General features: G+C 33.6%; 1 protein-coding gene and 1 long non-coding RNA gene across 2 annotated transcripts in view; one reads left to right on the top strand and one right to left on the bottom strand.

Annotated features, from left to right (window-relative positions):
- The window catches only part of LOC149796008 (apolipoprotein(a)-like), a 176,572-nt gene that overhangs the window by 126,802 nt on the left and 22,918 nt on the right, over positions 1 to 26,852 (top strand). The window contains exons 36-37 of the mRNA XM_089963911.1: positions 3,602 to 3,649; positions 11,878 to 11,991. Of these exons, the coding sequence (XP_089820037.1) occupies positions 3,602 to 3,649; positions 11,878 to 11,991 (162 nt within the window). The remainder of the gene's footprint in view (positions 1 to 3,601; positions 3,650 to 11,877; positions 11,992 to 26,852) is intronic.
- Positions 22,891 to 24,790, bottom strand: LOC149796009 (uncharacterized). The gene is made up of 2 exons (XR_016422159.1): positions 24,615 to 24,790; positions 22,891 to 23,058 (listed from the first exon to the last, which is right to left on the bottom strand). It is a non-coding gene; the product is annotated as an uncharacterized LOC149796009 (long non-coding RNA).

The following is a 26,852-nucleotide window of genomic DNA, read 5'->3' as shown; positions in this document are numbered from 1 at the left end:
TCTCTTACAAATTTTGACGTAATTCCAACAATAATGCACCAATACACATATACCCATCCAGTATATTGTTGAATAGCACTGTTGCTGTTAATATTAGGTCAGAACTTACTATTCGAAGAATAGACGTAACCAACGTGGAAAGAGAATAGAATTTACTAATATAAAAAAAGATCATACATTAATAAAATTGTCTAATAAAGTTACTTATGCTAGACTTGATAATGAGACTTTGGATGGCTTACTTGGACAAATGAATGCAAACGAAAATTGAAAAACAGTTGTTTATATAAGAATCAAAAGATCGACATGGGTAAGACCCTCCTTGTGGACTTTTACAAGACGACTAAAGGACACCATCGTGTGTGTCTGCAACAAAATATTCATCTCTGTCAGTTAAGTAGCATCTTAATGCATTGAAATCTTCATAATAATACTAAAACTTTATTGACCATTTAATCGATAAGACTTTGTTTTAATCCCTTCCACATGTTCGAGATATGTAAACGCTCAAATAAAAAAAAAACGGTACTTTATATCGTGACGTTGCGATCGGTTTACAAATATTAAAAATCTTCGGACTATTTCAATTAATTTCATTTCGTTATGCATTCTACAACCTTTTCCAACTGCCATATGATAATCAAAAGGTTCATCATACAATTGAAACTATTGCATCGCTACTGTGGGAATTTTCGGGTAACTTTGTTCTCTACGCACTAGTAGTAATATAATAGCGATTCATGTTGGGGTGTCACATGCAACTTACTATTTTGTAAACCGGGGAAAACGAGTATATGAAATGACATATTAATTTCCAGTTTCAAGACAACGAATGTTGCCAGTTGCTAAAAATGAATATAAGAATGATATATTTTACATTTTCCGAAGACAGAGATTTTATTGCATGTGTTTAATATGAAACTTGAAGCCATATTTCCCTTTGAAAATAGCGACGATTGACCGAATCGGATTTTCTAACTTGGTAAATACCCGGAGTTTATATGTGCTAGTCTTTTGCCAATGAAGTCCATTCATTGTGCAAAACATGAATGTAGCGGTCAATGGCAACTAAATGTTAATCTTTATATATGTATATATTAACAAATATACTTGATTAGCCAATTTATACTATCACAGGAACATACATATATATATTCACTATCTTTATCACTTTATACAACTCTAAATATAATTATAATTTAATTCAAATATTACTGAGATTCATGACATATTATGTGATACAGATCAGTTTGTTGCAAATGTCCGTATGACAGTTTCTATAAAATAAGAAATACGAGTAATTGAAAAATCGATCATATTCATCCAAAGTAAATATTAAATATATATTATCAAATGTTTTAATATAGGTGTTTGAAGCTTCAAATAATTAAAAATAAATAGAGAGGATATTGGGGCATTGTGAAATTTGGTCAACGAGTATATAAAAAAATACACCAAAAAGCTAATTTCCAGTACTCTTTTTATTTATCTACTCAAAAACATATCCTTATTTCGTGATATTTAAAACCTTCAAGTACATTAAATGGAGATGATAAAATGTTATCAGCTGAAATTTTTCAGGTGAACAGCCATTTCAACGGCCTATATGTCTTTAGTGTGACGTAGTGCAGACTTGAAGCACATGATTAGTGATTGTAACGTGATTATGTCCAAACTCGGCTAAGGTGAAAACAAAATATATTTCAATATATATTACTAGACAGTGACGTTTTGTCGAATTTATTGGAGCTTTGGGAAATATCCGTGATATCTGCTATAAAGCATAGGCAAATATGTTCACTGAAGTTTAATGTAGTTGTAAGCATTAAAAGAATGACTTACATGTGCGCAGTGAGAGATAACGTAAAACATTTAAACACATACACATGCAAAAGATTTAAGTATATTTTCATTTCTTCAGTGAAATAAATGATTCGCGGTTTGATGCACCAACACTGAAACAAATCAGACAAAATACGATCCAGTATAATAAGCCTTACAATTAGAAAAGAAGAATGGAGTAAGAATATAGAGCATTTAAACAGAATTACAACGAACATATTTATAGATTATTTGAAGGAAGCTTACATGAGTATAGATTTATAACCGTCACAATCAAGGGTTGCATGAATTAGCCTATTAAATTTAATAATATTTTAAAATCATTCGAAATATTAGAATATTTGGTTTTGAAACGTTTAATTAGGGATACTCTCCAAACACTGAAATGTTATTACTTGATAGAATTATCAAAGCAGTATACAAAATGTTTAGAAAATTTGGACACAATTGGAATTCCCTTAGTTGTTTCGTGTAAAAATTATAAACGTTTCAAAATTTTATACACGTTTTTCAACATATTAAATGTTGTACCTATTGCTAGCATTGTTAATGAGAACTAATATGTAGTTCAAATAATCATGAGGATAGATTGCTACAAACGTGTGTGGCAACAATCCATGTCCATAAGATAAACTCTGGCATTTTTGAAGGCAGTAACACAATTTAAATGGTGACCGAATTACTCAGTGATATGCTGAACAAATCTGATAATGATGCATGCAAAAATAACATATACTATTCCTTCATTTTTCTTAAGCATTTAAGAGATACTAATCTTGAGCATGTATGCACCTTTATGCTGTTTTATGAGCGGAAATCATGAACATGTATCAACGATCCAGTGAATTGTTAGATACGTCACTGCCTAGAAAAATTATATCTGTCAGGCTTTGAACAGTAAACATTTTAATCCGTATTATTACGCGACCTTAAATTTTAACTAACATAGCTATGACGAACATGTATCATCTCCATTAATTGCAGTGGTGCGATCTTGAATGACACAAAAGTTGGATATAGTGGGATATATAAATATATATGCATATATATATATATATATATATATATATATATATATATATATATATATATATATATAGAGAGAGAGAGAGAGAGAGAGAGAGAGAGAGAGATACACCTATAATACAAGAAGTAAAAAAAATTATATTTGTTTGTTTTTTGCGTGGACCAAAATTGTAATTATTAATCTTTAATTGTGCTTTGTTTATTAACCTACTAATTATCAAAGATGTTTTATTGTTATGCACTTTGTAATGCATATAATTGAATGAGTAATACACACTAAATTAATACATATTGATATACTAGTATGGGTTGTTTATTCTGTGCATAACAATGACCTAACACTTCTTATTCCTTTTTGGTAGTACTTTATGTCCCATCTGTCTGGGTATTCTACTAGTGTTTGCACAAGCTTTTAAACAGTCTCAAACTAAACGGAAACATTTCTCTACAGCAATGTCAGAAATTGAAATATTTAACCAGGTTTGAAGAAGAAAAAAACATATGTCATCACATGTCGGGTTCATGGTGTTGGGATTTCTCTTGTATCAGTCAGAGTTATGTTGGATATTTTTCTCTTCATCAGATAAAAAACTATTACACAGTGTATGACGAACACGAGCATGATGATTATTGACATCAATGTTAAATCTGACTTTCAAAATAAAGTTATCGATCTCTCATTACCTAAATTTATATTCATGCATTTCGTTTAAAATTAAGTTTCGTGTTTCAGGTTTTGGCCTATTAGAACCAGTGCATGTTCCTCCTCCTGTACATGAAGGTAATGAATAAGACAAGAAACAAACAACCTAAATACCTACATCCCTATATAATTACCTACATACCTACCGATAGACAGACATACAAAAATATCGGTGCATATAGATAACCCTGGCTATGAAATTTATTTTAGTTTGCATTTTAGATAATTCTTATCGCAAAAGTAAATACTAATATACTGGTACAAAATGCAAACTGATAACATATCCGGTATAACGGAAAATATTCTAATTATTTAACAGTTTTGGCATATCCTTATGGAAACTTATACTAAAGAATTTCTTCAGGTATAATTATATATTCAATTAATTGGCTATGGTGATTAAGGTTGACAAATTGGAATATCATACAGATGATATATGTAATGTCGGGAAGATATAATTTGATAATAACGGTGCAAAACATCACATTATTTTATTTTTATATGTAATTTGATCTTTTGCTAGAAACATTTAACTGAGTATCTAACAATGACATTGGAGATTGGACTGAGTCTATCCAATATTAAAATGAACAAAGCAAATGGACCCGCAAATCATTTAATCATGTATTTCCTTCTACTCGTCCTCTTTTCCCATCAAACGATTATGCGTTTAGCAAAAGAAATTCAGTTTACATACTAGTTTCGACAGTACGTACAGAGCGAACGTAACTGCATGATATTGACTGACATATCTGTGATTCCGGACTCGACACCACACATTTGATAAACAGTAATGTTCTGGTGCAAACTGAACTAGCTGAAGAGACAAATTTAAGGCCATTTTTATAAGCTTGTTTTTCTCTGGTCCTAGACATATAGGGTGTACAGAGCCAACAATAAATAACAATCGTGAGTAACCGGTTCCAACTGGCATTTGGCACAGTCTATGTGGCAGAAGGTGACAGCGAATGAGTTCCTGACCGTTTAAACATGTTTCTTATAGAAAGGAAAAATATACTTCTATCCTGCAAAAGCAACACTTGATAAATGACTTACCTTATAGTTATCATTAAATCTCTGATTGGAAAAAAGTATTTTCAAATTATTACACGCCACATTATATGCCTAGGGTGTAGAATATGTCTTTTTACCATCAATCGCATCACTGGTCGTTCTATATTAAGACTTTACGGAGTAAGGCTACTTTGCTAACAAGTAGATAATAATATTGTATTAGATGACTCTACCTTTGTTCATTGGAAAGTTCATTTGAATTCCATCAATCATAATGTTCCATAGATAGATAGATAGATAGATAGACAGACATATACATAGATAAATAGATAGATATATAGATATATATATAGATAGATAGATATATTAATAGATAGATACACTGACAGACAGACAGATACACAGATAAATAGATAGATAGATACACACTTCGCTTCTATGTTCACTATCACTGCACTAGTCCTTATCACGTCTAATATGTGCTGACGACCATTGTCCAGATGCGACCACATAAAATAGCTTATTTATGCAGACCATGCTAATGCGGCACATTATTACCCGCAGATGTGTAATTTGTGTGGAGGAAAATTCTTTTATTTGCATATGATTAGTTCATGAAATTTATTAATGTGGCAATGTTTGATAGAAAATGTTGCTTTTCATCAGCAAAATACAGGCCTTGTAGATAAGGCCAAGCTTATTAGAATATACACAGAATTTGTTTCAACAGAACAAAATACCACTTGAAGTCTTAACTTATTTGTCACAGAAGACAATTAAAATAATTATATTTTCAAGACTATGTTAACGCAGGGACTGGAAAATCCTTCTAGTGGCTTTATACCATTTGTTTTATATGCATAAATCAATATCCTGCATGTATCCCATAGAACCACTGATTTGCCCCATTGGCAAATACTGTGCCAAAACTTATGCCTTTAGTCAAATGTCATATGTAGCTTACCATTGTAAGACGTTATCAAAATATCACGTGATATCTAACCCAGGACTGATAAAGGAAAGAGAAATAAAGAGAGCATAACCGGGAGAATTCTCTGATACTTGGCTGAACATATATAAATATTTAATAGTAATTCTAATTCTGACAAACACAAACCATGGATTGTATATGCATGGAGCATACAGACATATAAAGGTAATTCAGATGTCTAGGTATACAAGCCATGGCCTTTATAAACGGACACACTGATGTATAATACGCGATTAATATATTTATTTCACTTTACATTTAGAATTTTCAGCAATGATGGGTGTTTTTTCATGAAAGCATGCTGGATGGATTAATGCGGTTTTTTTTTCATTAGATTTCTACCTTCGTTGAAGCAGTTGTTGCATCTGTCATTGTCTCCGTGTGCCTGATTCATGCAATCTCGAGTGAATATTAAGTCAACCAACCCAGTACAAGCTAATGTAGTTTGATAGCTACAAACATGTAACGTTAGATGAAATCACTTCGTCGAAGAAATTCACTATAATCGTGTTTATCTGCTTATTTTATGACCTTTTGTCACGAATAATATGCGTTCCCATTGTCCGTCAGGCATCCTCCTAAATCCGTAATGTGAAATAGCAATCAGTTGTTTTTATGATCACTCGTTGAAGGATCACTACTGCATACTATAAAAAATGACAAATTTCAGAAAACGTTACGGAGTTTTAACACTTATGAAACACAGTTTTCTGACCCTTACAGTACTGTTAAACATTTGGAGAGACATATATTATTAACGTCAAAATTTCAGATTTCGAAAAGCATGGAGGAATAAAATATATGTATTCGAATATCTGCAGCTACTACCGTAGACGCTAATTATTCAGTTTAATCATTCGCGTGACGAAGATCCACATCCCAGAAGAGGGAATATGTTTTGTGGAAAAAAGCAAATAATCAGATTGGATTAGTCTAGCGAACTAGACGGCAAAAAATAAAAATTACGTAATGCTTCACGCGTTTCCTATCGCCAGTATATTGTGAGCGGATTATCGATTCCATTTAGCGGTAAAGTCAACTGTGTATGTCAGGATAAAAACAGGTCTGATATAGCATCATGCATCTAAACAGTTGAAGACCTAATAAGCCTATACATAGGTAATTTTCACCAAACTTTGCAAACTCAACAATATATGTGTAGTACAATAAAAGCCGATCACTAGATTTGACAAAATTGCTATGACATCGCTTGATGCACAATTGTGTTTCACTGTTACGAATTCCAGCAGTGAATAGACGTAAGAGTACGTAGTCTCAGCTTTTGTCTCACTTGATAATAAATAAATAATGTATGTGCACAATGCTTTTATGTCAAGAGCAATGCCGTGACATCAAATTATAAAGTGAACTAAATGGATATGGTGGTATAAGTTGATGACTAACGATTTATAAATATTTAACAATTTACAACTGGTGGTTCATGGAAATCGTAGGTATCCTGCCAGAATTACTCTGTGAGTTCAAGTCTAAGTCATATAAAGTATTTACAACCAATAGTTCATTTTATAAATCTAACTTTGATATAAGTCATGATTTCTACTCTCTTTATATGAAACTATATTTCTTGTGCCTATTTATCATTCCTGTTTGGAACCAATATCGTTTTGGTAATCGAATATTATCGACTTGAATACATTTAAATGTGATCTTTATTGGTTGTTAGAGGGGGGTGATTTTTAATAACATTACACGCAATTTGGCCACGGTTCAAACACTCTTTCACATTTCATAAAACAACATCAGAATCGAGAAAAGATTTAATTGTAAGGTTTCAGTTTGTAAATACCTATATACTTGATACAAGGGATTTTTTTGGGTCCAATGAATTCATCATAGCTATAATAAGTTAGCTGAGCTACTTTTAAATTTTATTAATGTATTCTTAAGAAAAGCATTACAAAGGATAGATAGAGAGGATAATGTGACCTATTAGGTAAGAAGTAATTGTGTTGTCATTATCATATTGTAAAATCTGTGGGGAGGACTTAAACTATGTAGCAAGACATGGTAAAACCCAATAAGCATTACATTTTCCAAAGTATAAATTTATTTTCCTAATATGTACAATAACAGCGATGAATAAAGATTAAAATTTCAAAATGTAATATCAATTTCACAGTAATTCGGAAACAATCCCAAAATATTCAGAATGAAGGTTTTAATGCGTTTATGTGCTGGCACCACTAAAAAATCACTATTCAAATGTACAAGATCCTTCAAAGTAATCCACTGAAAGTTGAATGTCACTAAAGTCATTGATTGTTTCACATAATCCAACAACATTAATTAAATATACATGTCCTTGAATATGTTTTACAATAGTCCAGCAAGGTCTGGTCTGTTTAGAACAAAGATTTTGGCTCTCCAATTTCAACGAACAAATTATAAATAAATCAAACTGCATCTCATGACTCCTACAGACGAGGCCTTAACTGAAAATGATAACGCGGACCTCTAATTCTCTTACATAGTCACCTAATTCGTATTAAATGAAGAAATCTGAATCACAATAAAAGATTTCCAGACATTTAAAATTATCTTATTGTGAAATATCTCAATAGTCCATGTTTGACGATTTTTAATTATTGAATGAATCTACAACTTGGGTTTGCATCATAGCTCTACAGAACAAATATACACCTAGGATCACGCTATGTTGACATGACAACAATTCAAATAATGCGTGGCGTACTTGACCGAGTTAAGTATTGATATGAGCTTGGCAACTCGACCACGCTTTACGAATCGAAATTTCAGCAGTATTCATATGCACTTTAACTATGGTAAAGGCCGGCCACTGAATTAAAGACTAAAAATATTAATGCCTGAAACCCAAATGACTTACATGAAATTCCTATTATAAAATAATATATGATATAAACATCATTAATAATATCCATTTGTTCAATGAAATACAATCATCTTAGGTACCTTACCTTACCTCCTATCTACCAAGGCAGAGTGTAAGACTTGTGGCATTTCATAACTCATGGAAAAAATGTGTTTACATTCTGCAATGCGCATTGTGCTTTTTGATAACACTGGTCAACAGTGAAATCATTACTGACTTGAAAAGGCCCTAATCTGTAGTATTTTGGTGTGCCGAACACGAATATAACCGTGAAAAATTTGTATTGGCTCTCGTTTTGAAGATATTCATATACCTCATTTTCTATGTTTCACTGTGTAAATTTCTCCAGTAGGACTGCAGCAACATCCGGAATAATGATGTAACATTGCATAATACCATCATGCTCACATCATCCACAGTTGATTGCATCATTTTCTGATGCAATGCAATACTAATGCCATGCGGCTGCTGAAGTAAGTTGACGTCAGCAGTGTACTATACATGTGTAGGCCTATTATACTAATGCCAGGCGGCTGCTGAAGCTGACGTAAGCAGTGTACTATATAAAGCCCAATCAGATAGGTTCAGCATTTAAAATATTTTAGACGTTGTGCGAGACAGTTCAAGCTACTGTTACATAAAACTTATTATTTTATCCATTTACGTACAATAAAGAACAGTAATGCCTCGAAAGTGTGTTAATACCGCGGACAATTTTTGCTATATTTGTGGGGAAGTGACATTTGCCAACCAGAAGAAAAGTATCAATTCTCAAGTGAAGAAGGCATATCATCTTTACTTCGGATGCAAGGTTGGTGACCAAGACAAGCCTTGGGCTCCGCATATATGCTGTGCTACATGTACAACACAGCTTTCACAGTGGTTGAATTGCAAAAGGTCATCAATGCCGTTTGCAGTCCCAATGGTGTGGAGAGAGCCAAGCAACCACCTAAATGACTGTTACTTCTGCTTGGTTCCTCCTCTTTCCGGCGGAATAACGAAGCGAAAGAAGTCGAGAATAGTCTACCCAAACATTCCGTCTGCATTGAGACCAGTTCCACATGGTGAGGGACTTCCTATTCCAGAACCTCCAGCAGAATATTCTCTTGATTCATCTGACGAAGACAAAGGTGAGTCGACCTGTTCTTCTCCTGGTCCATCAGCATGCAGTGATCCAGATTTTCACGGTGGTGCATCATCAACCCCACACAGAATAACACAGGAAGAACTAAATGACCTGATTCGTGATTTGGACTTATCAAAGAACAAGGCATAATTGCTAGGATCAAGACTCCAACAATGGAATCTTCTAGAAGAAGATGTCACAATTACTGCATATCGAAAGCGCCACCAGCAATTGGAGCCTTTCTTCAGAAAGGAAAGTAATCTGATATTCTGTTCCGATATTGAGGGCCTCATGAATGCTTTAAAAATCACTCATGACCCACAAGAATGGAGACTATTTGTGGACTCTTCGAAACTGAGTCTCAAGGCTGTGCTTTTGCACAATGGAAACATTCTTCCATCTATTCCAGTAGCGTATGCTGTCCACATGAAAGAGACATACGATAACTTAAGGCAGCTACTGAATTCCATTGAGTATAACAAGTACAGTTGGCACCTCTGTGGTGATTTGAAGGTAGTTGCCCTTTTAATGGGACTGCAGCAAGGATATACAAAATACATGTGTTTCTTATGCGAGTGGGATAGCCGAGCAAGGGAAATGCACTACATGAGGAAGGAATGGACTCACAGGCAGAATGTAGCCATTGGAGAGAAGAATATCCAACACCCAGCTCTGGTTGAGGCTCAGAAAATCTTGCTACCACCCCTTCACATCAAACTAGGTTTGATGAAGAACTTCGTGAAAGCCATTGACCGGACTTTGCCAGCATTCCGATACCTGCATGAAAAATTCCCTCGACTCAGCGAAGCAAAGATTAAAGAGGGAGTTTTTGTGGGTCCTCAGATTCGAGAGCTTTTCAAAGATGACCGGTTCAACAACTTGCTGGAAGGTGACGCGAAACAAGCATGGAATGCTTTTCGCCTAGTTTCTACAAACTTCCTCGGAAATGTTAGGGCAGAAAACTATAAGGAACTAGTAGAAGACATGTTGATGAAGTATAAGAAACTTGGCTGCAATATGTCTCTAAAGATTCACTTCCTTCATTCCCATTTGGATTTCTTTCCTAGCAACTGTGGTATTGTTAGTGATGAACACGGCGAACGTTTTCATCAAGATATCGCAACAATGGAACAAAGATACCAGGGAAAATGGTCCACTACAATGCTGGCTGACTACTGCTGGACACTCCTCAGAGATGCTCCCGAACAGCTGTACAAGAGACAGGCGAAGAAATCTAAGATGTAGTCAATGACTTGATTTTTTATAGGTAGGCTATTACAGTTGACCTTTTACTATTGGAATGCATTTCGTTATGTAAACATTAATTTCTTGCAGATTACAAAAAAACTAGAGCCAATTTTGCAATTTGACTGTCATATTCGTGTTCAGCACATAAAAATTGATAAGAATTGACTAATTTTATTTCAGTAACATGACTTTTGTAAAAATTTGTTGTCCAGTGTAATTATCTTGTAACTTGGCACTTGTTGCCTTATTACAAATCTTTCGTTTAATAACGTAATTAGGATATAGGCAGAACTAACTTGGATTAATTGTGTTACTCGTTTATATATCTGTGAAGACTCAACCAGCATTAACTAATATCATTTCGTTTGTTGATCTTACCGATTTTGAAAAATATGTCAACTTCATAAGATTTCCTTGCGCATTCTCAGTGCGTGTTTTCCCAGACTGTACACGCCATCAGAACATTGATCAGAGATAGAAGTATATTTAGCAAATGTGTAAGTATTTTAGCTACTTCCTGCAGCCACAAAATACCCACCAGCAATGAAGAAAACGTTTATACAAAGAGTACATTTTAATATATGTATGTTTGTTACAAGAGACTGAGTGAATTGGGTCAATAAGGGGCATGCTGATAATACCTGCATAATTGATGGAAGAGATCTAACAGAGTCATCTTTACTTGGTTTAGCTGCACTTTAAATGTTCTGATGAGTAAATCTTAAGTAAAGACTGTGCATATCTTGACATTTGAATGGATGAGCGCAAGAAAAGTGAGAGATATTAAGTAGAAAGTAAGTGAGTAGTGATATCCATTTGGTCGACGAGCATCTTATATGTGTCTTATCTTGTTAATATGTTGGTCTATTATGACATTTTTTCTCAGGAAAGCAAATAACTTTATATTTTGTATTGTGCTGTTCAACAATTCACTTGTAGCGCTTGCTGGCACTTGTTACTGTATTTTAAATATTTAGTTTTAGTACTATTTATTATACAGTACATACTAACACCATCGGAAAATAGTCTGAACTAATTCATAACCTTGTTTACAGATATCTGTGTGGACTCAGCCAACTTTAATTGCAATAATCCAGACATTGCAACCTTGATCTGCGTTGATCTACCAGCTGCTACGAACTTTTGCAGGAAGACATGCAATTTATGTGGTATGTTGAAATAGGTTACAATTGCCTTATATTGCCATTGAATACATCATATATAATATAAGGGTTAAAGGGAATACAAAGGAACTGCAATCGTCCCAAAATGTATGTATACATGCATATATTTCCCTATCTCTAGACATTATAGAAGTATATTTAGCACTATATGTAACACTAGGACCTGCACCATAGTGTGTGGATATGACAAATGTGTTCATCTTCAAACATTATTCCTTGTATGCAGTAACTTGACATTTATGTTGGTAAAACACGGACTCCGTCTGTGTCACATTTAGACGTCCCCTTCGAAGCTTCCGCCTCACAGGTAAGAAATGCCATTCGGGCAATTATCAGTCGTGTGTGTGCATTAGTCCAGTGATACGCAATGTGTATGGAATTGGTGGTATCCTCGGGGTCTTTATAGCGTCCAAGCTAGGACTCCGTCTGGGAATAAAATCATCGCTAAGTCAAACTTCAGTTGAATATAGACACAAATATGTTAGTTCGTGTCCAGTAAGTTTTTATACATTGTTATCTTAACATCTTCCAAGTTATAACCCAAGGGTTAAGTCCATCTGAGTAGGGTGGGATTCGGGGTGAATGCATCTTCCATATATAAATTTGCCTTTTCATTCTCAGTAACAATATGTATGGTTGGAAAATTGAAATCTGCATAGTTTATACGTCATGTCTACGCGGCTGTCTACCAGGGTGGATAGCAATAAAATACCCAGGAGTATGAACCAGAGGTTCTAATCTGATGTGTGTTGACATTTTTGTCGTTGAACACCCTTGCTAATTCTCACACACCCAAAATTAACTATTTTGAATTTTATTTCTCTCGCATTTATATAAAATTATCCCTTCCATTCTAGTCCAATCAGAAAGAGAGCGAACCAAACATCCCAGTGGAGTTTGCACACGCTACGCCAATACGACTATCATTTACGCAAGCTCCATCTATCTATGTCATACTGTACATGAAGGATTCAGATTTACGCACGTACCTGAACACATAAATACTTTGCATGGAAGGACTGAATACGAATACCTACACATTTATTGGGCAGTGCGGAATCATGAAAATATGATTAGCTAAGAATCTAAACTTTTTGTGATTCCATATAGGATAAGAGTAACAATATGCAAATATTGTTGATACACTTCGTCTATCTTTTTAAGAGAACATTACGTGGAATCGATGTTATTATAAACTAATCTAAGACGCTATGCATATTGGATAGTTATATGTGACGTGCACATGGCTGGGGCACAAGCCAATACATTTAGCATTAGATGGATAAATTACGATTAAATTATAAAGAATAAACATGACAGCAGTGATACCAATTGCACATTAGAAGAATATTTCAAGAAATAACTGACTGATGAACAGCTGGACGCCGAAACAAAGTGTTCAAATACAAGTAAACATGCCATACCTTACTGAACCATTACGTTACACGTGCATTAAGTACTATCTGAAAAGAAGATTAAAAACATATGTGGATATGTCACGTTCTTCCTTCACCAGTTATACTGGCAGCCATGTACAGCGTATCGTGAGCTTAAAAATGGTCTTAAACCCAGAACAATAACACAAGTCTAAAAAAGAATGACAATATTAAAAGTCGGAACAGACATTGAGTACACTGGAAAATTAAGGACAAAATCACTTAAAATATTTAATACTTTCCAAACGTTTACGATGAGACCACTGTCTGAAGTTGATTGGATTAATACAAAGTTGAACGATAAACCAAACCGATCGAATGGAGTTTTATGATGTCACTTTGATCATAAGCTATCAACATTTTTCATTATTATTGATTATGTAATCAAAAGGTCTTTGCAGTGTTTGAATTATCAAACCAAGCGTTGTCGTGTTCACAAGATGTGTTGGTTCCTTAAACATAATTGATATCGATGATAGTTTTGAATCAATCTACGAAGTAGTAGCAAAGTGTTTCTTTTGCACCTCTAGATTCTCTGGGATCTTGATATCCGTTCTAGCAGCTACCCCAATGATAATTTGCCAATATGCAACCCATGCAGGTTTAGAAATTTTATTATCCACGAAAGTCACCAGTCTTGAGGGGAGATTCTAAAAATGACTCCAGTTCTCAAAGAGATCCAAAGGGACAACATTTCAATTTATTATTCCTTGTTGTTACTTGCTTGTTTTACAATACAGACCTGTGCAAAGTAAATGATTTTTCTATGGCAGCAGCTTGTGTTTTGGTCGATACCCAGGCCTCGGTTATTAGCTGTGCAAGTGATATAAATAGCTCAGAAGCATTTGGTGGTATAAATCAAGCAGGTCATCTCTAAATATGGAGACATAAGCTGTTTTGGTTTAGATTAGAAGCGGCGTACCAAGAATATTGAAAACATAATTATGATATACAAGTTAAATTTGCACCAGTTATTACAAAATGTGCTAACCTTGTAAGATAATCAAAAATATTTTTGTTGACAGTGCTAGAAATAGTCAAATTGAATATCTTGCAATGTTGCATCCATTATGACAGGGGCTATCACGTGTTTCTCTGGGCAATTTCTTGACGTTAAATATGAAATTTTCATTCAGCATTTCAACACAGCATTGATAGTGGGATTACAAACGACAAGTTAGTTTTCGTCGGTGAAGTGTTGAAAAAAATGAAAGTCAATTTGGTGATTGCACATTCGATATTATTGATGGATACGTTACATAAATAATCTTTAAATACTATATATTACTGATCTAGACTGCACACATCGATTGGTCAGACAAAACTTACTTGGACCATACATATAATTAGTTGTGTGCTAATAAATTAAAACATCTTATTCAAAGAAGTAGAACTTAGACGAAAAATATTTTTAATTAAAGAAATTACTTTGGTATATAAATTACAATAAATCAGATCAATTCTCAAATTATTTTAATGGAATTTATGAAGGATTTTAACAATTTAGCAAGCGACTTGAATATCAAAAGTGTCACGGATAAACAGAGTACACTTTATCGATTGAATGCAACAAAAAGATGTATCAACAAGGCACAAAATATGTTATGTGAGTTTTCAGAGACAAAGTGCAACACATTGATAACACTCACTTGGGAGTTGCTTTAGAAAAGGAGCGAAATAATCTAGGAGAGATTTATGGACAAAATATAAAGAAAAATAATCCGCTGAATATTGTGCATGAAAAATAACCCACAAGGAGGAATAACTCGCCAATTAAGACTAAAAGGTTTCATAATTTCAGTTACGCTTGTTGTAGGTGTAATGATACGATTATCCAAGGACAGGTTAAGTAAACAAGTGCTTTTGGGTCATTAATATACGTATGGCACCCGAGCTTATTGCTCTTTGGTGGACAGTCAAAATGTTTTATAAAGGGTCATAAGAACAGCGACGCAAACACCGACATCATTTTTGGGATGCTATTAGTGAAAGCAACGGAGCAAATATGATTAAGGACATTTACAAGCGCTCTAAAAATGTTATTGGATTCCAGCAAGCGGGATGTGACCCATCTCGGGTTGGCGCAATATTTTGGCGTAACGTTCATTTGAGTTGATTTGGGCTGTTAGAGCACTGACATTTATTTTATACACGTCCGCAAATAATTTTGATTCTGACAATAATTAAGATCCATTTATTTTGTTGCGAAAACCCGAATTAAAACTTCGAGTTACCATAAATTTGCGTAATTGACTTGATTACCTAATTGGCTACCTGACCGCCTATCCACGACTTGGTGCTGTGAAGGTGATAGAAAAAGCGACGAAGGTACAGCGAAGACATGGATACATCTGAACTGTAGATATGTTTGCACCAATTCGATGCACGCTTACATATACATTTACATGGCCTTTTGTCGTAATAATGACAAACCTGTCTTCCTTGGAAAATAAGAACTTTGGGAAAGATTATCTCATTGTGAATACTATCAAACACACACGATTGTCTTACAATTGCTAAGAAAAGAACAGCATAACAAACAAAACGAAAATGGACTTGAGCATAATATCCGAATACCAAGAGGTGCAAAAAGAACGGACATCTTTATGATATTAGGTGGGCATGAAGAAAACCGCCGTCATCATCTTGCATCTGCTACTGAAGCTGCTGAGTATGTTTGTGCAAATCACAACAATCACAAATATATGAAATCAAATTTGTGTATGCATATTGGCACATTAGACAATCACGTAGAAAATATGGCAAAGGTTTTATCCTCTTGTATTATCCCAAAATAAACTGCATAGATGAACTCAGATCGATTTGTTACTGTTAAGCGAAATGAAAGAATTAGAATCCATATCACGCTACGTTTGGACAAAGACCCTTACAAGGTTACTTAACCAGTACAGTAAAGACGATGCATGCAGGTATTTAACATTGAGCAGCTGTTTACTAGCCATCCGTTTTACTGAAGTTTTTTAATGAAAAGGTGCAACGAACAATAATGACGGAACCGGGTAAAACCATTGTAAAATTATTTTTAAACGAATCTCACCGGCAACTCCGATTACGAATAAGAAACAGCGCGGATTTATAAAGTAAGAGTCAAGTATAAACATCCACACGCAGAGGCCTGGTTATCGATCAATCCACTATCTGATGCATTTGTGGATCTGCAACGTATCGATCTGTACCGTATTCAAGCACATTTATAGCAAGCCTATAACACCAAGAATTAATAAATTGTTATTTCGTCCCTATGTACCTGTGACAGGATAGACCTGAATTGATGCTTGGATCAAATGACAACACAACACAATGTCCCAACATACGTCTCATTCAATTGCTTTATCCTAACATTCACAAATAGGAAACCAAAAGATGATTCATGTATTTAAATGTATAACAGCAAGATTAGTATAATCTTAGGTAATGATTATAAGATTCAAATAACCTTATGTAATCTCGTGTAATGAAAGTGAGATTCAAATAATCTCATAGAACGAAAATATGATTCGAATAATCTCATGGAATGAAAATAAGATTCAAATAATCTCATGGAATATCATGTAAAGAAAGTGAGTTTCAAATAATCTCATGGAAGGAAAAAAGATGCAAATAATCTCCTGTGATGAAAGTGAGATTCACATAATCTCATGTAATTTCATGTAATGAAACTGAGATTCAAATAATCTCATGTAATCGAAATGACCCAATTGAACTCAGTTGCAACAACAATAAATTGAAACAAACATATGACTCGGTCATTTGTACGGCCGTATGATTCATAAATATTTGTACAAACTTGCAAATGTGTCCACTGACAAAACCACTCTTCTCCCGAATTCTTAGGGTTGGCCCATACTTGTATCAGCCGCACACACCCTTTATGGATCCACCATGCGCACAAGTTTACATATTAGCGGTTTTATCTTTGCATGGCTTGACGGTTACATCATTTTCAATATCCAGATAGACACACAGACGGCCAGACAGACAGTATGATAAACCCTCACACACATATGCACCGACATCACACAGTTCTCCTAAATTAGGTTGGCCCGCTTATTTTGGCTCCACCCCCCCTTCATGGATCCACCGTGCGCACAGACATACATATAAACATACGTACAGACAGGTACCGACAGGTACAGACAGCTACAATAAAACCAAACTGGTTATAATAACAGGTACAGAATTAAAATCTATAGATACACGCTACTAAATTAAACCCCTAATAGCAATTTGCAACAATTCAAAGTTCACAACGTTTCGAATCCGCGTAGTAGCAAAGGCATCATTTCACCATACAACATTAAAAACTGAATATGGTTCACATATCAAATAAAATACAAATGTAATACTTACCCCTATGGTTGGAGAACAAAAATGAAGAACGTTCACTCCTTGACAAGATCCAAACACCAGTGTGTCAGTTAGAAAACAAATTTGCCTTAATTCTACAGGCGATTGAGTGTTGGTAAGACTACCATGGCATACCGTGCTTTTAGTGTCACTCACCGCAAACGATCTACGACGAGATACATACTAGTTCAGTTGCTTACCTAGAAAAACAATTATCCACCCTAGGTAAGGCTGTACGCAGGTACGACGAAAATGATCAAATCGTTCTAAGGCGAAACCAAGTTATTTCTTGCCTTATTCTGTGACAGTATCACTTCATTCCACAGCTTGATTATCACATTACATTTCCAAAACAAATGCAGTACTGTTTCAAGGGTATTTTTACAAAAATTACATTTATCAGTACCAGATAAGTTTATTTTCTATAGAAACGACGTTATTGGTAAATATCTATGAGTAACATGAAATTGAACCAGTGTAATTTGAGTTTCTTGTTATTTTAAAAAATTTACTATATATGTCAGGCCATATCCTATTATTCATATTGAAAATTTCATTCCATTTAGTTTCACTAGTTGGCTTAAAAATCCTTGTTTTAAATGTTAATTTTAAAATAGTCTTTACGTTCTTTATTGTTATGAAATACAGTTTCTAAATGGAAAGGGATAAATTGTTGATCAGTGTCGATTTACCCAAAGTAACTTTTACACAAGGACTTTACACATTCCCTGAAAGGCAAGGACATTTGTATTGATACCATATCTAGCTTTAACGTTTTCAAAGTCGATCATAGTTCCCTGATTTGTGAGTATATCACTAATATAGATTACATTATGTACAAACCATTTCCTATAGAAAATGGGTACCTTGTTCACCCTTGTAAGGCAGTTCATCCATAAACGTGTTTTCATAATATCTTCTTTTGTCCTTGGTATATTTTTATTTAGTAACAAATTCCCTGCAAGTAAAACATCACGCCATAATGCATGTTTGTCTTTTTAGATAAAGTAACCACATTTTTATCTCCTAGTATAATCAAGTTTCTAATCTCGTAGGTTTCATATTCAAAAATAAATTGACCAATTTTCTGTGAGGTAGAAGAATTCTACGAATTCATGTTATTTTCAAAGCTAATATAAATGTATCAATATATGTCATCGCCAAGCCAATTTTAGAAAAGTTTGAATCATAACCTACCTTTTAACTTTGTTCTCTTTTGAGTTCCATATAAACGTGAAATATGATTCATTTAATTCTCTGACACACTTTTGCGGAGGATTTGGTAATGAGATGAACAAATGATTAAGCTTTGGAATAATTAATTTTTTCAGAACTGTTATTGCACCAATTGGTGTTAAAGTTCGCTTCTCCCAATGATTTAAGCAAGTTTTAATCATATCTGTTTTATTTTCAAAATTCACTTTACAATTGTATCCCAATACATCGAAAACTTTATGCCCAGTGAAGTGAATTCAGTCACCCATTGCAAATTTTACCTGTGATGAAATGTTTCTGCATTTGTTTCTTGTTTCCTATCCAAACTGCTTTAATGTTGGCAATGTTTAGTTTCTGTCCTGATATCCTTGCAAAGACTACTCAATACTTCAACAGTTGATTCCAATGATTCTAAAGTGTCATCAAGATTAAAAGTATCGTCATATTCAAACTGTGACACTTAATGTTCTTTACCCCTTAACTTGATACCTTTATTTTGTATTACTCTTTAATAGCATATACAATATTGCTGCACATAATAAGAAGAGATATGGGGATATTGGATCACCCTGCCGACAACCTCTGAACATTTTGAAAAATTCTGAAAGAAAGCCATTTTGTGAAACTGCCGATGAGATATTGCAATACAAAGTTTTAGTTCAGTGCCCTATACTTGGTCCAAGATTAAAAAAGTAACAGCATTATGAATAAATTTCCGTTAAATACAATCAAATGCCTTTTCAAAATCAATTAATAGTAATAGACCCGGAATTTGCAACTCTTCTGTAATGTGCATAATACCATAATCAATTCTTGTATTTTTACCAATGTGTCTTCCTTGTACAAAACCAGCTTGATCCTCAGATATTATTTCATTCAGTACTGACTTAATTCTTTTGGCAATACATTTTGATGCTAGTTTTTTTACAACATTAAGTGAAGGAATTGAACGCCAGTTCATCAGGCACGGCTTAGGTTCATCCTCTTTGGGTATGCAAGTTATAATACCTAGTCTAAACAGTTGAAAATGATCCAGTTTCGTATGCCTTATTGATTTTTCTAACTACAAATTTCCCAACGTCAATCCAAAAGACTTCAAAAAGTTCAGCAGTGAAACCATTTGATCCCGTGCTTTTGCTCTTTTTCATACTTTTTAAACAAGCCAATACTTTTTTTTAGCTTTTCCTTCTAATCGTATAGATGGCTCTTGGTTAAGAATACAAATGTGAGATTTTGAGAAGGTCCTATAAGTCCATATCATCTACCTCTTTTTCCTCATTATGCGGGTTATTATAATGCTCTTTTGCTTTCCTGGTATATGAAATTGACCATTAATGATTTCATTTTCATCTGTAATTAAGTTTGTGATTGTACTATTCACATAGTTTCTGTGTTCTAGACGGTAAAATTATATGGATGGATTCTCGCCCTCTTCTATTCATTTTACTCTGGATCTAATAATACTTCCTTGAAACTTTTCTTTTCTTAAACTTTGAAGCTCCTTATTCTTAGACTCCAATATTTCTGAATCATAAGATCCTATTTAACCAATCTCCACGGACTGTATTTGCTGCACAAGTTTTATTTTATGTTTTAATTTAGATTTCTTTCTATAGGAAGTACATGTAATAGTTTTCCCATGGATTTCCATCAGCAATGTATCTAGAAATAACGAATCTGATATATTCGAACTTAGATCTGAATTCAATATATTGTCAATATTTCCATCATTATCAGTGGCATCATATTGTAATTTTATTCTTTCTTGCTATTGTGTCTTTCATCAATATAGTTTTATCAAACAGAAAATTGTTATTACACTTCCACATACCTTTACCTCTAATGAAGTTATTTGAATTCAAATGCAATGTTACCATGGAGTGGTCTGATCAGCTTGGATCAATTGTCACTTTTCCCCACATTTGGCATAAGAGATTCTGACACAATAAGGAAACCAATCTCCGTTGATTCAGAGGACGTTTTTTCTTCATGTATATCTCTTTAATCCTAAATTCAATACTTTAAATGGATCCAAAATGCCAAAAGATTATTTTATAGCATTATGGTTATTTGCATTCCTATAATTATATGAATCTAATTCTGGATCTTGAACCAAGTTAAATTCACCACATATAATAAATAACTCATTTTGACATTCATATATAATATCATTTATATTATGATAAAATTATGGGATATCAATATTTGGCCCATATTCATGAATTAAAGTGAAATTCTTTTCACCATTTAAAATATCTAATGCTATCAAATTTCCATCAGTATCCTTTTTACATTCCTTTATATCATACTCAGCGTTGTTATTCAGTACAATACAAGCTCAATCAGAGTTCGATCAGTAACAAAGTATAATACATTCATAACCCCATTGTGCTCTAACATACGAGTCTTTATCCTCTGTAAAATATTTATCTTGTAACAAATATATATTACACTGTTTCTATCTAAGATAATCAAAAACTTCCTTACATTTTTCAGAGTCTCCAAATTCCCAATAGTTGGCAGATAGTATTTTTATGTTGTGCTATCCATTTTCAATATACAAGTATAAATTCATCATACTAGACATGCAACCAGATTTTTTAAAAATATTACATCGATATTAAGAAAAACATAAGCGATTTACTACATGTCAGAAAGATGTCCACCAAAAAAATTTCTAGACCGGTACTGACTACAGTATTCAAATACACACATATACACAAATACATAAAGTAAACCTAGATAATTGTAATGATTTGCTATGATCAATTGCGAGTTGAGAATCTCAATATGTATGATAATCATACCATACGCTTTAGTGTTGGATTCAAACATATTTTACAAAACAATATGAGTGCGAGTTATGGTGCAACGTTGTGCAACTAAATGCATACATGTACACATACAAAGATAAATGTGGGGACGATTATTCGCTTTAATGACAATACATACATACATACATACATACATACATACATACATACATATTTATTTTGATACACACATACAACCATGCACATACATACATACACACACATATATACATATACGTACATACAATTATAACTGTCAACCTAACCCCGTTTAAGTAGGGAAAGTGATATTAAGGCAATCAAATACATATACTTAGTAATACTAGTCATGTTACTCAACACAGGTTCTTGCTACATGTTAAATCACAAAGATTAGGAAAGATTTAACGGGCTAATAAAGACCTTTATTTGTATAAAGAGTAATTGTTAGAGCAACTACTACCTTCCACCCACTCGCCCCAAATATGAAGATGCATAATAAATAAGAATTTAGCACTACAACATAATCAAGCAGTTTGCTTATCTAAATGAATAAGACAATGAGAAAAACATATTTGACAAATAGGTAAAAAATAAACCTAAAACCTCAGTGTTGGCTTAAAAATGTATATCTTATTTGAATAAAGTGCTGCTACATTAACACTTTATAATTGATTATGTATTTGTTTCATTTATATCAATGGCTTTTTATATTTGGATACATTAATACATATCATACTTAAACACACACACACAGACAGGTATATGTATGTATGTATGTATGTATGTACGTATATATATATATATATATATATATATATATATATATATATATATATATATATATATATATATATATATATATATCACATCCATTAAAAATAACATGGCCTTTCAAGTGTTGGTATAAAGCAACTTGATATACCAACAGTACTGGTATATCAAATTGTGATTTGCCCATGGCGTATGAATACGCATAATGAAGATGTTTTTATAGCTATTATACTCTCTAAACATGGATGTGAATTTCTTGTAATATTACATTTAAAAAGGAAAAAATAACAAGATAATGGTTTTCTTGTAAAATATTTTATAGAAACTAACATTTTTATATAAAAAAACAACAATACTCAATTAAGGAAATAAATATTATTGAGCTCCACCCTGTGTCGTCTGCTGTCATCTCTGTCAACACTGCTGTTTCAAGTCTCTCCCTCTGGCAAACATCAAACACTGCAACTCTGTGGAAAAAAGAAAACAATGACATCAGATAAGGAGCAAGATCAAGAAGCAACATTTAATTTACTAAACTGTGAGTTAATTTGAGAGTTTGATAGAGACATGGCTGAGACATTTGTAAATGAAAATGATCATTGTGTTAGGGAAGACAGATTTGTACACTATGAGCCTGATGATATACTGAAATTTATAGAAAGTAAGCAGAATGCAAACACTTTAAAAAAGACACTTTTTGATGTAAGGCTAGTGACAGAATTCTTGCAGTCAAAAATTGAATTAAGAAAGTTAGACAAGATAAACCCATCTGAATTGGATCAGCACCTGGCTTGTTTTATACTCATTGTTAGGAGAAAAGATGGATCTGAGTTTGAACCGAACAGCTTAAGAAGCATCATCAGCTCCATTGATCGCCACCTTAAAATCAAGAAATATGCAAGTACAATCATGAGAGGAACAGACAAAAATTTTGCATTAACACGGGAAGCTCTTCGGGCTAAGCAAAAAGATTTAAAATATAAAGGAAAAGGAAATAAACCCAATCGGAGTCAACCAATCACAGATGAAGAAATAAATGCCTTGTATAGTAAAAAACTAATGGGGATGGAAACACCTGAAGCCATTGTTAACACATTGTGGTTTAACAACTCTGTACATTTTGGTTTGAGGGGAGTGACTGAACATTACAATCTGAAATGGGGGGATGTTACACTAAAGAAAAATGTGAATGGCCTTGCATATCTTGAACTCAATGAAAGGCAGACTAAAACAAGAACAGGAGACAATGTCAAGGACATCAGGGATATTAATCCTAAGATGATTGAAAACAAAAACAACAAAGAGAGAGATCCACTTGCAATCTACAAACGGTATGCTGAGCTAAGACCAGCAGACTTTTGTCAACGTGAAGATCCTTTCTATATTGCGCCCAACACTATGCAAATCTCAGCAACAAACCCAAAATTATTTAGGAAACTTGGAAGCATCATAAAAAAATGAAAGAGAAGGCAAATATTACAGAAAGAAAGAAATTAACAAACACAAGTAGCCGCAAGTACTTAATTCAGAAGTTAAGAGACAAAAACATTCCCCCAACTGATATCATGCAAATTTCTGGCCACAGAAACGTGCAGTCTATAAACAGCTACTCAAACAGTGAAAAACAACAACAGACGTACTCCAATTACCTGAGCAACACCGGCCACCCAAGTAATGATGATGCTAACCCCCACCCCCACAACAAAGAAATTTCCAGCTGCACAGCTGCAGACTGCAGTATATCAAGTTCCCAAACGTGTAATATTCAGCAGAATAAGATTATCAGCAACCCATTCTATGGATCAAACATCACCGTACAAAATATGTTTGTTATGAACCTAACGGAAAACATGAACGAGATCCCTAACTGGGTCAACTTTCAACAGGCGAATTCTCAAACAGGGCCCACACAGCGGAAACATAGGAGAATTATTGAAAGTGATACTGACAGTCAGTAGAAATAACGAAATATGGACATAAACGATATAAATGAAATGTGGTTAAGGTTAAATTGTTTAATTACCTATTGTTCCTTCATTATTTTGACATTTCAGGCTCGAATCGTACGGTTGCTATCGATGCAAATGGCCGCACTGTTACTGTTCATGACAACGAACTCTGCAAATTCAACGTTTGCATGCACATTATTAAAAATATTTTGAATGTTAACTATCAGCCTTGTGTTTTCATTTCATTAATGTTGCTAAAGGAAACATATATAAATTAATATGAATGAAGTGTACAGGAAATTATGAATAACTACAGAACTTTTTTGAGCGTACATACACGCGAGGGGTTGTGAAGAGTTCACTCCTCTAAAGTGCGCTGTTTGTGGCCGTCAGTTTTATCTCCCATATAAAATGAAAACTTTGATGTGGTTTAAATAAAATATATGTATAGTATATACGCTGTATCAATGATATACCACTCGTTGTATACATTTTTCATTAAAAGGAAACTCGGGCAAGCCTCGTTTCCTTTTAATGAAAAATGTATACATCTCGTGGTATATCATTGATACAGCGTACATACTATACATATATTATATATATATATATATATATATATATATATATATATATATATATATATATATATATATATATATATATATATATATATATATAACTTTCTACATTCTTTCTATCTATGTCATGGTATCCACTTTGTTTACAGCTGCATTATAAATCTATTCCTTGTTTACCACTACATTATTAATATCCTCCTTTGATCCTTCATGTCACAAGACGTTAATTTAGAATGCTGTCTAGAAACGTTGCTGTATGTGTGTGAGGCAGAGATTGGATATGGTAGGTTTTTACTAAAGTATGTTTTGTCTTGTGTGGGAGAAGATCATCGTTATGAGTTTGTTTCAACATGAAATTATCCTATTAACGGCCTCGGACGAAATGATCAAAAGCAAGACATTATTACCTTGGTTTATGTCCCCACTGGTAACGGTATAAAATAAACTGAAAACATTATCTAATTCGAGTAAAATAATTTACCAATGAGTTATTGCACGGATATATCTCTGTGTTTAATTAGTTTTATTTGCTTCATTGCACATGCGTTTAGATGGTTTTCCACTGTTCCATACATCACCAACTGAACTGGTATATGAACGTTTCCTTAAATTGAGTTGTAGCTAGGAAATGACATGTTTGCTCACGTAAACTCTCTCCATCTCGTACTCTTGGTCTCTCTATCTCGGTCTAGCTTTCTCTGCCTGACTCTCTTTTATGTACGCTTAATTTGCATTGTATGTTGGCTTTTCTTAATAATATTATATATATATATATATATATATATATATATATATATATATATATATATATATATATATATATATATATATATATATATATATACATGTATCTGCATTATAATTTACCTTAATCTAAATTCAAGTTAATGTCCTATATGACCAGTGACATTTATTTTGTAAACAACATAATACACAGGTAATATTTTTATATCATAATAGATTAATTATTCAGATCATTATTAATGGTAACTTCAGCGTGAAAGTAGGATAATAGTTTTTCAGTTGGAAATTCCTAAACGTGCTGACAATGATCAATGTTTTAGAGAGGAGACTGACCTACATCCTGGCTCTATTATTGATTTTTACTTTTTATATCGACGATGCATACTTGAAAGATTAGTCATTCCTATTGTAAAATCAATATTGAAATTAGTTATTGTTGTGTTGGTTATCAATTTGGGCGTTTTTTTTTATTAGTATTACTATTATTCTCTTGAATTGCAAAGTGCTCATTAATACGTCTTGGACTAAATCGTTAATTGTGAAACTACTAAGGCAGGTTAAGCGGTTAAAATATCCGCCTCTGATGCGGGAGGTTGCGGGTTCGAACCCAAGTTGAGTCATACGAAAGACTAATAGACATGATACAGGCAGCTCCCTCACTAGTCGATCATCATTAAGAGGTGAATGTTAGGATTGTTCAGCCTGGTAACAGGATGATGTGACTGGATAGGACATGATGCCACAGTGCTAGGAAGCACAATAAACTGCCACGCTACAGACCACGTAGCGATATGACTCAAATTGTTTAAGCTAAGTTAACAATCCAAATCACACACAAACATTATTTTCGAATTATCTTGACTACAGTTAAGGCCATTTTAGAATTATCATTGTGATATCTCAAAAGACTATTAGCATATCGCCATATCGCAACAATCCAGGCCTTATGACATTAGCAGCAGCAGAGGGGCTGTACAGACCGAAACTTTT

The sequence above is a fragment of the Sinohyriopsis cumingii genome, chromosome 7 (genome assembly GCF_028554795.1).
Source record: "Sinohyriopsis cumingii isolate HCF-2022 chromosome 7, ASM2855479v2, whole genome shotgun sequence".
Classification (NCBI taxonomy): Eukaryota; Metazoa; Mollusca; class Bivalvia; order Unionida; family Unionidae; genus Sinohyriopsis; species Sinohyriopsis cumingii.
The sequence above is the reverse complement of the archived record's forward strand: the minus strand, read 5'-3'. Positions and strand labels throughout refer to the sequence as shown.